This window comes from Astyanax mexicanus, chromosome 16 (genome assembly GCF_023375975.1).
Source record: "Astyanax mexicanus isolate ESR-SI-001 chromosome 16, AstMex3_surface, whole genome shotgun sequence".
NCBI classification, from domain to species: domain Eukaryota; kingdom Metazoa; phylum Chordata; class Actinopteri; order Characiformes; family Acestrorhamphidae; genus Astyanax; species Astyanax mexicanus.
The window spans coordinates 10,805,476-10,819,552 of record NC_064423.1 but is presented as its reverse complement, the minus strand read 5'-3'; the positions used below and the strand labels follow the sequence as shown (position 1 = coordinate 10,819,552).

At 41.8% G+C, this 14,077-nt stretch overlaps 1 protein-coding gene across 5 annotated transcripts in view; it reads right to left on the bottom strand.

Moving 5' to 3' along the window:
* arnt2 (aryl-hydrocarbon receptor nuclear translocator 2) overlaps positions 1-14,077 on the bottom strand; it is a 151,460-nt gene that overhangs the window by 15,230 nt on the left and 122,153 nt on the right. For 3 of the 5 annotated variants that reach the window (XM_022669503.2, XM_022669505.2, XM_022669506.2), the window contains 3 exons: positions 7,059-7,158; positions 4,219-4,360; positions 63-231 (listed from right to left, as the gene is read on the bottom strand). In XM_022669503.2, the coding sequence (XP_022525224.2) occupies positions 63-231; positions 4,219-4,360; positions 7,059-7,158 (411 nt within the window). The remainder of the gene's footprint in view (positions 1-62; positions 232-4,218; positions 4,361-7,058; positions 7,159-14,077) is intronic. The other 2 variants (XM_022669504.2, XM_022669507.2) reach the window with 1 other exon arrangement.

Sequence of the window (14,077 nt, the reverse complement as noted above, 5' to 3'; positions counted from 1 at the left end):
CAGACAACTCCCGTTAAAAGCAGTGATATTTAACTGCCGAGACAAATTAGGTCAGTTCTTACCGAAAGCAGTGCTGCGATTGGCCAGGTTGGAGTAGGCGTTGCCGCTGGGGGAGGAAGTGGCTGGGCTGGACAGTGGGCTGTATGAGGACGGGTCGGCCTGATAGCTGTGGCTGGAGCCGATGCCGAAGGGAGACGACTGGGCTTTGCTGGACTGAGCTGGGAGCTGCTGCTGCGGGTCAAGAGATAACAGATAGATAGTTAAAAACACACTGAAGACCTTCTTTGAAGAGCATTGAAATTAAAAATATTAACCTCCTTGCAGATTACTTTTGTTTTTGTCTTTGTTCTTTAAATCATACTTAAATATTTCAGAATAACAAAGACATTTAATATGAGATAAAGAGAATCTGGATAGATATAAAAATAAAAAATATATAGAAAATTAAATGCTGATTTTATTTGTTAAGGGAAAAAAAATATCCATACCAATCTAGCCCTGTGTGAAAAATTGTTTGCCCCTAAACCAAATAACTTGGTTGTGCCACTCTTGACGGCAACAACTGCAATCAAGCTTTACTGATAACTGACAACGAGTATTTTACATCTCTGTGGAGAAATTTTGTTCCACTCTTCTTTACGAATTGCGTGCTTCGGATCATTGTCCTGCTGCAGAACCGAATAAGTTTTTTTTTTTTTGCCATGGAACTCTCCCATGGAAATTATTAAATCATTAACACTGCCCTAACTGAGGCAAGTGAGACCTGCAGTTCTTTAAATGTAGTTCTGGTTTCCTTTTTACCTCCTGGATGAGTTGTTCATGCCCTTTTGGAGTAATTTTGGTCAGTCGGTTACTCCAGGAAGGTTCACCAGTGTTCCATGTTTTCTCAATTTCTCCATAATAATAGCTCTCACTGTGGTCTGCTGGAGTCCCAAAGTCTTAGTAATTGTTCAGAACAGGGTATAATGTGTTGCTTTTTGAGCTCTTTTAGCTGCTTCATGTTGTCAGGTTCTAGTGATTTCTTGATCGTACGAGTCTCGCATTAATCAGGTGCTACTTTGTGATGGTCTATCACTGAAAATCTCAGTAAAATACACTTAAGCCACTGTATTCATGTTTCAGTATCTGCACAGCTGCACACATATCTGAAAGCTGTGCACCTCAGTCCAGCACAGTTTAGCTCAAATATTTCCAGTTACAGCTGAATTCAGGCTTTTAATCCCAGAAAACGCTCTTGTTTAACTTTTAAAAAGCCATTAAAATGCCTGGTTAAAGAGCTGATTGCTGTTTTTCTCGAGTTTTGAGTGTCATGGGTCCTGCACTGTTTCATATTGTGATATATATTTTCGAAAAAAGAACATTTTGCAATATATTGTCGAAAAAAGAACATTTGCAATGTAAAAATGATCCAATATCATGCAGCCCTAATATTGGCTATTTTATGCATCACATAGTTCGTGACTTGAGCATCACAGACCTAAATCAGTTTCTTCATATGAAGGACTTTAAGAAAATTAAGTATTTTAAAAGTATTTTAGCTGATGGAATCTTTTCAAACATTTCTTTCATATTTGTAACCGTATAAAAGTTATTTCTGGCGTGCTAAATCTGAAATAAAATAGAGGCAAAAACAAAAACAACAACAAGCTAAACAAACTAAGTCCAGTAGACTCACAGTAAATAATATAGTCATGTCAAACAAGGCAATCGATTTGCTGGCTGCATTGAGCTGTGGCTGGAACACTGCAATCAGCTAATTAACAGCTAGAAGCTATGAAGCTATGAAGCAATGATCTGATCCTCCTTTATTTTCCGTAAACTGGACTTGACGTAACGCATGGCGGAAACACAGCTCGGCGCAGATAAACACTGCGTGACTAAAAGGGTCCCGGGCACGCGGATGGAATCTGTTAGCATCACTCCCCAGGTCACCCCATTACAGTACATTAGAGTAAAGAACAAAAATGTGAAACCGTATCCCTCCGCACAGCTGAGTCCGTTCAGGGAGAAAACACGCCGCTCCAATCCGCCACACGCGAGCTTCCCCGTAACCCTGACAACCCGCTCAAACAGACCAATCAGCTGTCGTCCGCTGCCCACGCCAATCTGGATCCAATACCGGAGGCACGCAGGGCAATTAACGTAACGCTCGGATACACGCTGATTAGACTCACGGAGGCAGAGTGTGTGTGTGTGTGTATGTGTGTGTGTGTGTGGAGAGTCTTTGTGTTAATGCTGAAAGCATCTTGAGTTTAGCCTATTATTAATCTCAAGTTTTCCATTATTTAATAGTTTATTTATTTATTTTTGTCTTTTTTGTAAGTCCTCCTACACTAAATACGGATGCGATTTCGGCTCGTCTGACTCGCTTGTCGCCACAGTTGGCACGGACTGTCTAAGCCAGACGCAGCCAGTCATGATCATTTCCAGGCCCTGCACTGTCTAATGAGAGAAGTAATGCCTTCTACGGCACTTTCTCTTATTTCCAGTAAACAGTAATCGATTACTAAAATAATCGATAGCTGCAGCACTACTATTATTCTAAAGTTTTCCATTATTTAGTAAATTATTTAGCCTATTTGTCTCGTTTTTTGTAAGGTCTCCTACACTAAATACGGATGTGATTTCGGCTCGTTTGACTCGCTTGTCGGCACAGTTGGCGCGGACAGTCTGAGCCAGACACAGCTGCTCACGATCATTTTCCACCCACTGCACTGTCTACTGAGAGTGGTAATGCCTTCTATGGTACATTCTCTTATTTCCAGTGAACAGAACTTAAGCCCTATCCGGATAGGATTAGTTTCTCTTAATTTAATAATTCATTTTCTCTTTTATTGGGGTCTTCTTTGATTTTATTCCTGTCCGGAACGCCCATGTACGTGTTTCTTTTTTCTAAGACGTCCTCTGAGAAAATTACAGGCTGAATTACCCACGGCATTCGCAGAATTTTTTTTAACTGTAATTACACTTTGGACGCGCGTTTTCACGGAGATCCACTTAAACACAACAGCGAGTGGAAATGGAGATGCTACTGAACGTGACGTGACTTAGAAATGAAAAAAAAAAAAAAAAAAACCTCAATGGTTCTCCTGTTTTTTCAATTGCAGTCTGGACGCACCGAGTAGAAAAGTGTGAAACATTCTTTACAGACTAAGAAATGAGAAACTAATCCGATTAGTTAGAAACGATACCACGACAAAAACCTAAAACATCAAAAACAAATGGAGAATAATAGATAAAACATGGAACTCAACATTTTATTACGATTTTAAATTAATAGAATTATTCTTCATTTTTAAAGTAAGAACATAATATGTTTTAAATTGGGTTGAGTTAGAGTTGACTCACTGTGTGAATTGGTTTACGAATCGAGAACAAATTCGAATTAATGACTCAAAACAATGTTTACAAGCCCACTGGTTGATACACGACCACAGGGAAACACAGAGACGACACAGAGCTTTTCTCAGACACTGGATTATACATCAGAACAGTTTCTCAGAATGGAAATCAGGTTTTATGACTGAAAACTGAGAAATAAAGCAGTACACGATTCACAGGAAGTTACTTTGCTCTTTCTAGATATACAGCTCTGGAAAAAAATAAGAGACCACTTAAAAGTGATGAGTTTCTTTGATTTTATCAAATTGTAAACCTCTTGACTATAATCAAGAGGAAGATGGATGATCACAAGCCATCAAATCAAGCTGAACTGCTTGAATTTTTGCACCAGGAGTGCAGGCATGAAGTTATCCAAAAGCAGTGTGTAAGACTGGTGGAGGAGAACATGATTGCGAGATGCATGAAAACTGATTAAAAACCAGGGTTATTCCACCAAATATTGATTTCTGAACTCTTAAAACTTTATGAAGATGAACTTGTTTTCTTTGCATTATTTAAGGTCTGAAAGCTCTGCATCTTTTTTTGCTATTTCAGCCATTCTTTGCCGTCATTCTGTCAATCAGAGAAACTGATTCAGAAACTGAAGTGGTCTCTTAATTTTTTCCAGAGCTCTAGCGTATTAAGCTGAGAAGATAAGGCCTGTTGAGGGGCTTTTACATCAAAAAGTGAAACTCTTTAACTCTATCTAGGTACAGTGATTACTGTTATACAGAATTTGGTACGTTTTTTTTTTTTGAAAATAAGCAGGAAGATCCTTGTTGGTTTAGGATTTGGTGAACTATCACTTTAATCAGGGAGGGTAAGGTTCTCTCTCACCTGTCCGGAGAAGGGTGGTCTGCTGCCTGTCCAGGACACCTGACCTGGGTTAAGCTGTCTGGAGATCTGGGCCAGGTTCTGACCAGCTGTTCCGGCTGAGGACTGGATATCATTCACTCCGGGAACGTGGATCACTGATGAGCTGAAAACACACACATTAACACATTAACATTAACACAAATTAACATTAACTCACATTTAGGAACATTAACACACATCACAGTCTGAATCAAGGTTCATGTGTTTTATATATATCAGGGTTCATACACTTTTTAACCAATACATCCCAATGATTTTTTCATGACATTTCCATGCCCTTAAGGCAAATGGCGGTATACCGTATGAAGCGAAATACCGCCCAAAACCTAAAACCTTTGTGCTCATACTGCTGCATGATGCGCTTGCCAGCAAAGAAGAATCGGATTTTGGCACAACACCAATTCTTTTAACCACTGGTTTGAATGAACATCTACTTTCTGGTCTATTTTACACATAAGATTTTAAGGCGCAATAAGCGACACTTGTAAGGATGCCTACATCGAAGTGAGCAAGGGTGTCGCCATGTATTCCTTCTAATAGGGAAGCTGGGGGAAACATCTTAGTAAACAAAACTGTAACTCTTTAAAAAACATTTTCTTTTAAAGTCAAAAGAGTGCTGTATGTTAATCTAGTGATTAAAACGCTTCTGTTTATTTACAGTAAGCTCAGAACTCCAATATTTATCTAAGGGTGACTTTTATCACTAAGGCTAGGTGCAGCAAGCAGCATTACCATTAGCTACTAACTGCTGCGCTAGCGGGGCGTGAATGCCACCCGATAGTGCTAGACTGAGGAACCCAGGGTGCTATTAGCTAGCCGTTCGTCCCACATAGCTTGTTTTAACATGACAAACTCGCAGACTACAGCCCAGTATACTCGCCTCTGAGCTAATGGTAATGCTGCTGCACCTAGCCTTAGTGCTGGAGAAACTTTATTAAAAGTCTGAATCATGTAGAAAAGTGCTTTCACACTGTAGATAAATCCAGTCCATGGTTTGCTGACACTTTTAAACCTGCTACTTGTTTTGTAGTTTGGGCCCAAACTAAGTCCAGATCAAAAAGAATTAAAATGACACAGTATAGGTGTTTGTGGGTCAGTGGGTTCACTCTGCAGTTAAGTTCTCAGTACTGAAGCGCGTAGAAGAGTTCCAAAAGATTCAAATCCATCCATTACACTCCCTGTGTTTAGACAGACTCAGCATAGCTAAATAAATCCCCGCTGAATCCTACATCACGCAGTGGTTGTGCCGGGTCTGGGGTTGGTGTGAACTCTGCTGGGGTGAATTTATCTATAGGGATTTTTTACTGTGCATCTGTTTCTTTGAAGAGGCTCAAAACCAAGGAATTCCCCAGCTGGACGGTTTAACAGAGGGATTAATTATAGAATCTGTATACAGTGAACGGAATGTGCTAGAATAATAAAAAGGCGTAATACGTGCATTTAAGACTAAGACAGAGCAAACAACCCCGGTGCACACGAGTTCAAACCAACAAAGAATTCAGTCTGGAAAGTGTTAGAGCAGACAAGACATTCCACACTCACTCACACTCATATCATATTCTCTCTCTCTCACACACACACACACACACACACACACACACACACACACACACACACACTATGTTATGCAATATCAGTTCATAAGGTTACACATGTGCCCCATATGTATTATATCTGTAAACATCAGTATGTAACAATAATATGCCCCATATGTATTAGAGGTTAGTATCTCTACAACTATTAATAACATCTGTATTACATATGGGTCTTTATATTGCACCTTATAAATGTATATATATATATATATATATATATATATATATATATATATATATATGTAAGCTACTATAATAATAATAATAATAATAATAATAACAACCCCATATGTATTGTGCATGTACTTGTGTAATTACATGCACAAAAAGCATTACATATTGCTATAGGTATTATAAATATATACATAAATACCTGCAATATCTCCCATATGTACTGCACGCAATTCAATTAATGTAATTATAGCTTGCAAATGTTTTCATGAATTATACATATACAGCTCTGAAAAAAAAGAGACGACTTAAAAAATGATGAGTTTCTTTGATTTTACCAAATTGAAAATCTCTAAAATAATCAAGAGGAAGATGGATGATCACAAGCCCTCAAATCAAGCTGAACTGCTTAAATGTTTGCACCAGGAGTTACAGGCATAAAGTTATCCAAAAGCAGTGTGTAAGACTGGTGGAGAAAAAACATGCCAAGATGCATGAAAACTGTGATTAAAAACCATTGATTTCTGATTGATCTCTTAAAACTGTTTGAGTGTGAACGTGTTTTCTTTGTATTATTTAAGGTCTGAAAGCTCTGCGTCTTTTTTGTTATTTCAGCCATTTCTTGCAGTCATTTTCTGCAAATAAATGCTTTAAATGACAATATTTTTATTTGGAACTTGGGAGAAATGTTGGTCGTAGTTTATAGACATTTACCTATAAATTCTCTTCTTTTGTCCAAAGCTGTATATACGTCAGTAACTAACTCCTGAGCTCCTGAGACCCACCCATACTTTTGCTTTGTTTGTAGAAACAGTCTGCATGCTTGTTTGCTTTTTTTTACACCTGTGACCATAAAAAGTGATTGTGGAGCACCATAATAAATATAGTTTTGCCAATATAGTGTATATAAAATATATATAATAATATCACTCATATGTATTACACAAGTATACAAGTACCAGTAAGAGTCTTTTAATCCTTAAAATGAACAAAAACATATAAAACACAGTGAAACAAGTACAATATTATGCTCACCTGAAACTTTTGCCTGAATGGCCGGGTTGGAAAGGACTGCCCTGGGAATATAGCTGCTGACCCCCAGCAGTGGATGAGGGTACCATCATCTTCTTATCAGCTACACACACACACACAAAACACACACACACACACACAAGACACAACAAGTGAATATATGAACCTGAACCCCTCTGCCATATTACAACTTACAACCTAAACACTGGCTTATCAGCTTTACAGAACAGAACACGGATCACGGCTCATAAGTGAGTTAATGCATCACAGCCCGAGCAGCACAATCATATCCAATCTGTATCACCAGCAGCAGCAGCAGCAGCAGCAGCGGTTCTGATGTATCACATAGCAGCGGTGGAGCAGCCGAGCAGGCTGCAGGAAGAGCAGATAAACCAGGCTCATTTTAAAGGGGAAGTAATAAGAGCACAGAGGCTTTTGTTAGGGAGTGACTGGTGTTTATCAGGAATGCTGGAGAGTAAGAAAGTCATCTCAGCTGAATAAACACAGCATTTAGAAGCTTTAAACAAAAAGTACTGTAAAAGCACTGTGGATGCACATTTACAGTAGCTTGCAAAAGTATTAGTGCATCTAAACAAAAATGGGAATATTATTAAAAAGTTACTTTATTTCAGTAATTCAGTTGAAAATGTGAAACTCATTTATTATGTAGATGAATTACATACAGAGTGATCTATTTTAAATTAGGCGTGGAATGTCAAAAACCTGTTCAATAACATCTTTCGTAATAATATGTTCTCTATATATTCTCTCTATATATATTATTTATGACTAAACCCTACATACACTACCGTTCAAAAGTTTGGGGTCACTCAAACAATTTTTTTTTATTCACCACCATACGTTGTGAAATGAATAGAAAATAGAGTCAAGACATTGACAAGGTTAGAAATAATGATTTGTATTTGAAATAACATTGTTTTTACATCAAACTTTGCTTTCATCAAAGAATCCTCCATTTGCAGCAATTACAGCATTGCACACCTTTGGCATTCTAGCTGTTAATTTGTTGAGGTAAGCTGGAGAAATTGCACCCCACGCTTCTAGAAGCAGCTCCCACAAGTTGGATTGGTTGGATGGGCACTTCTGGCGTACCATACGGTCAAGCTGCTCCCACAACAGCTCAATGGGGTTCAGATCTGGTGACTGCGCTGGCCACTCCATTACCAATAGAATACCAGCTGCCTGCTTCTGCTGTAAATAGTTCTTGCACAATTTGGAGGTGTGTTTAGGGTCATTGTCCTGTTGTAGGACGAAATTGGCTCCGATCAGGCGCTGTCCACTGGGTATGGCATGGCGTTGCAAAATGGAGTGATAGCCTTCCTTATTCAGAATCCCTTTTACCCTGTACAAATCTCCCACCTTACCAGCACCAAAGCAACCCCAGACCATCACATTACCTCCACCATGCTTAACAGATGGCATCAGGCATTCTTCCAGCATCTTTTCATTTGTTCTGCGTCTCACAAACGTTCTTCTTTGTGATCAAAACACCTCAAACTTGGATTCATCCGTCCACAACACTTTTTTCCAGTCTTCTTCTGTCCAATGTCTGTGTTCTTTTGCCCATCTTAATCTTTTTCTTTTATTAGCCAGTCTCAGATATGGCTTTTTCTTTGCCACTCTGCCCTGAAGCCCAAAATCCCGCAGCCGCCTCTTCACTGTAGATGTTGACACTGGTGTTTTGCGGGTACTATTTAATGAAGATGCCAGTTGGGGACCTGTGAGGCGTCTGTTTCTCAAACTAGAGACTCTTATGTACTTATCTTCTTGCTTAGTTGTGCAACACGGCCTCCCACTTCTTTTTCTACTCTGGTTAGAGCCTGTTTGTGCTGTCCTCTGAAGGGAGTAGTACACACCGTTGTAGGAAATCTTCAATTTCTTAGCAATTTCTCGCATGGAATAGCCTTCATTTCTAAGAACAAGAACAGACTGTCGAGTTTCAGATGAAAGTTCTCTTTTTCTGGCCATTTTGAGCGTTTAATTGACCCCACAAATGTGATGCTCCAGAAACTCAATCTGCTCAAAGGAAGGTCAGTTTTGTAGCCTCTGTAATGAGCTAGACTGTTTTCAGGTGTGTGAACATGATTGCACAAGGGTTTTCTAATCATCAATTAGCCTCCTGAGCCAATGAGCAAACACATTGTGCCATTAGAACACTGGAGTGATAGTTGCTGGAAATGGGCCTCTATACACCTATGTAGATATTGCACCAAAACCAGACATTTGCAGCTAGAATAGTCATTTACCACATTAGCAATGTACAGAGTGTATTTGTTTAAAGTTAGGACTAGTTTAAAGTTATCTTCATTGAAAAGTACAGTGCTTTTCCTTCAAAAATAAGGACGTTTCAATGTGACCCCAAACTTTTGAACGGTAGTGTATATATATATATATACACACACAGACACACACACATTGCAAAGAGTGGAGGCAGAGGAATGACAGCCCCGGTCTGTCCCAGCTGGAATGCGTTGGACCAACATAAACACGAACCTAAGTGACACTAAAGTTAAAGTAGCTAAAGCCGGAGTGGAACTATGTTTTTTATTTGTTTTGGGTGCTGATTTTTCCTTTTTTATTTTTTTCAATAAAGGTACTTTTTGAGTTTATTTACTCCCTGTGTCTGTGTCTCTCTGTGCTTCTGTCACAATATACGCAAGTGCATTTTGCAAGTGCAAACACAATGGACGATATCACGATTATTAAAATGACTGAGGTCATGTCCATTAAGTCGACAATAACGTAATTATTGTGACAGGCCTATTAATGGAGGTTAATAACTGGATTAAAGGTCCACTTAGTCCATACTTTAGTCCATGTTTATTGATATCAGTGAGCTCTACAGTGTCAGAATAAACAGTGTCATATGAACCTAGATTTTTTTTTTCCCCTGAATATTCCATTAACCTCTTCCATATGCGCTCCAAACGTGGTTAAACTCCACGCTACATCAGTCACGCCACTGTCAAACTACATTACGCGAGACTTGAGTTTTCAATATAGTGAAATGTGTACAGTCATTGCTAAGCCACTTAACTGGTTCCTAAAGGCAGAAAAGGATGAAGATGCTAAAAGTAGCTGTGAAGTTTTTGATAAAAGCTACAACTTTAAAATGCTTCTTCTCTGATGCATTTTTGGAATTTTTGGATTTTGGAGACAGTTAATAATACAAAGGAACTTAAGGGTGGACAATATGCGATATATGCTAATGATTTACTAGTTTAAATGTACAATATTGTAAAGCACAGGTAATGTTTATTTATATTTTTGTCCATTCAAAAATATGGATGGCGGCGCGCAGTAGTGCAGTGGCTTCTCACGCTCCTAGCGAACACCCTATTTTGAGCTGTTTTTACGTCGGTTCTGAACCCAACTTTACGTGCCCCACGCATGTGAGTTACAGCAGAACTGAACTTCTGAGGATTAAGGACAGTTTGGTCAGTAAAACAGCAACTATGGACAATAATATCCGAGCTACGCTGGGCGAGCTGCAGCTCCTCCGCGCTCCGGCGTGGGGGAGCAGATCGCTGCAGACAAAGGGCAAGAGGAGGAGGCGGTGCGAGCGGCGTCAGAAGAGAGGAAAACGCGCTGGGGTGCTAGCCAGGCTAAAGGCTAATGCTAACCGACCCCCGATTCCGTTGCTTTTCCTCTCTAACGTCCGCTCTTTGGAAAACAAGCTGGACCTGCTGCGGCTGAGGATGAATGTTTCTGAGGAGATGAGGAACTGCGCTGTGATTTGTCTCACGAAAACCTGGCTGAACCAGACCATGCCGGACTCAGCCTTCCAGCTCGCCGGCCGGCAGCTCTTCCGAGCGGACCGCAGCCAGCTATCCGGGAAAGCCCGGGGGGGCGGCTTGTGCGTCTACATAAACAAAGATTGGTGCACAAACTGCGTGTTGCTCCACAACAGCCACTGCTCCGAGGCGACAGAACAGCTGACTGTGAAGTGTCGTCCTCACTATCTACCTCGTGAGTTTTCGGCGGTGTTCGTGATTGCGGTTTACATAGCACCGGATGCTAATGCTAACAACGCGCTGAAGGAGCTTTATGACAACATCAGCTCGCTTCAGAACAAGCATCCGGACGCGTTCTACGTGGTAGCGGGGGATTTTAACCACGTAGAACTGAAGAACACGCTGCCGAGGTTTTACCAACACGTGAACATTCCAACGCGAGGTAATAACACGCTGGACCGTGTTTATTCCTCTGTGAAAGACGCTTACAAAGCCTTCCCCCGCCCCCACCTTGGGCTATCGGACCACATCTCCATCATGCTGGTCCCCGCATACCACCCCCCACTGCGACGCTCAAAACCCACACAGAAAACCATCACGGTGTGGCCCAGTGACGGCGCCGCTGTGCTGCAGGACTGCTTCGGCTGCACAGACTGGCAGGTCTTCAGGGAGGCTGCTGAGTGTGAGGGGGAGCTGGATCTGGAGGAATACACATCTGCTGTTCTCGGGTACATCAGCAAGTGTGTGGAGGATGTCACTACTACCAAGACTGTGACTTGCTACCCGAACCAGAAGCCCTGGCTGAACGCAGAGGTGCGTTCCCTGCTGAAAGCCAGGGATGCTGCCTTCAGATCTGGAGACTCGGATGAACTCAGGAGGGCTAGAAGAGAGCTGACTGCTGGAGTTAAGAGGGCAAAAGCTGCATATGCTCAGAAAATCCAGGGAAACTTTTCCTCCCAGGATCCACAGAGCATGTGGAGGGGCATCAAGTGCATCACAGACTACAAATCTAACGTTGCACAAAGCTCCAAAGACCCATCCCTGCCTGAGGCTCTCAACACGTTCTACGCCCGCTTTGAGAACCCTGACACACCCCCCAGCACCAGACTCCCACACTCACCAGGAGAGGAGCCCCTCAGCGTGACCCCAGCAGAAGTAAGGAGGACGCTGAGGAGGATTAACACCCGGAAAGCTGCCGGCCCGGACAGCATCCCCGGACAGGCGCTAAAAGACTGCGCAGACCAGCTCTCGGACGTCCTGGCCGACATTTTCAACGCGTCCCTCATCCAGGCAGCTGTCCCCACTTGCCTGAAGACCGCCACCATCATCCCGGTCCCCAAGAGCTCCACAGTGACAGGTCTGAATGACTACCGGCCAGTAGCCCTCACTCCGATAGTCACAAAGTGCTTTGAAAGACTGGTTCAGACCCACATCAAAGCCACCATCAACATCACTGTGGATCCACACCAGTATGCATACAGGAAGAACCGATCCACAGAGGATGCCATTTCCTCCGTGGTCCACACTGCCCTCACCCACCTGGAGCAGAAGGATTCCTACGTTCGGATGCTCTTTGTGGACTTCACATCTGCTTTCAACACCATGATTCCTCAGACACTGATAACCAAACTCTCCTCACTTGGACTGAGCTCTTCCCTGTGCAACTGGGTCCTAGACTTCCTGACCAACAGGCCGCAGTCTGTGAGGATTCACAACATCTCCTCCCCCTCCATAATCCTCAGCACTGGCTCCCCTCAGGGCTGTGTGCTGAGCCCCCTCCTGTTCACACTGCTCACATATGACTGCTCACCTCTCCATCCAGGCTGTCATATTGTGAAGTTTGCAGACGACACGGCAGTGGTTGGATGCATCACAAACAGAGATGAGTCCAGCTACAGGCAGGAGGTGGAACACCTGGAGGATTGGTGCAGAGAAAACAACCTCTGCATCAATGTAAAAAAGACAAAGGAGATGATTGTGGACTGCAGAAGGGGCAAGCATGCCCACCTCCCCCTGCACATTGGAGGATCTGCGGTGGAAGTGGTTGACAGCTACAGGTACTTGGGTGTGCACCTGACCAGCAACCTCACCTGGAGCAACAACACTTCCACTCTGGTCAGGAAGGCACATCAGCGGCTCTACTTCCTCAGGAGGCTGAGACGAGCTGGACTCGGGAGCGCAGTCCTCACCTCCTTCTACAGATGTGTGGTGGAGAGCGTTGTGTGCTCCAGCATCAATGTGTGGCATGGAAGCTGCTCTGCTGCAGACAGGAAAGCACTGCAGAGGGTGGTGAAGGCTGCACAGAGGATTGTTGGAGTTAGCTTCCCCAGCACCACAGACATTTACACCTCCAGGTGCAGGAAAAGGGCCACCTGCATCAGGAAGGATCCCACCCACCCAGCACACGCACTTTTTGTCCCACTCCCCTCAGGCCGGAGGCTGCGGAGCATTAAGTGCAAAACAACAAGACTCAGAAACAGCTTCATTCCGGAAGCTGTAAGACTCTTAAACTCCACTTAACAACACACTGCACTGACACCAAGGACAAATTACTGTTTACTGTTTACCAACATGGTCACTTTACTTGCACTGAGACACTTTATCTCCACTGCTCTAATTCATATTATCATGCTGCAATAGCACACTTGCACTCTGGACTTCATGCTGCTGAACCTTCTACTCTCTATTTATTTTTTTATTCTTTGGGATATTTATCTATCTATTTTGTATATTCTATTTCTTTTATTGTATTCTTTTTTATCTATATATCTATTAATAACAGCTCTTTGGGTGTAAAACTGGATCGTGAGATCACAATTTCGTTCCACCTCATGTACCACATGTGATGCGAATGACAATAAAATCTCCTTGAATCCTTGAAAACATCCTAGAAAATGACTTATAAATCTAAATCTAATATCAGATGTTTAGAGCTCTTTACTACCTTTATTACAGCTCCCAAATCTGTTAAACATGATGGTGGGAGTGCTCTGTTCCACACCACACAGTATACCCTTAGGGGTTTACTTAGGGGTGCAGCCCAGTCATGCAAAAAAAAAAAAAAAAAATAATAATAATAAAAAAAATAATAATAAATAAATAATAATAATAATAATAATAATAATAAAAATACCATGATATACAATTTTGTTCATACTGCCCGGTAGGGGTGGGCGATATGGCTCTAAAATAATATCACGATATTTCAGGGTATTTTTGCGATAACGATATACTTGGCGATATAGGAAAACTTAAAATAATTCACTA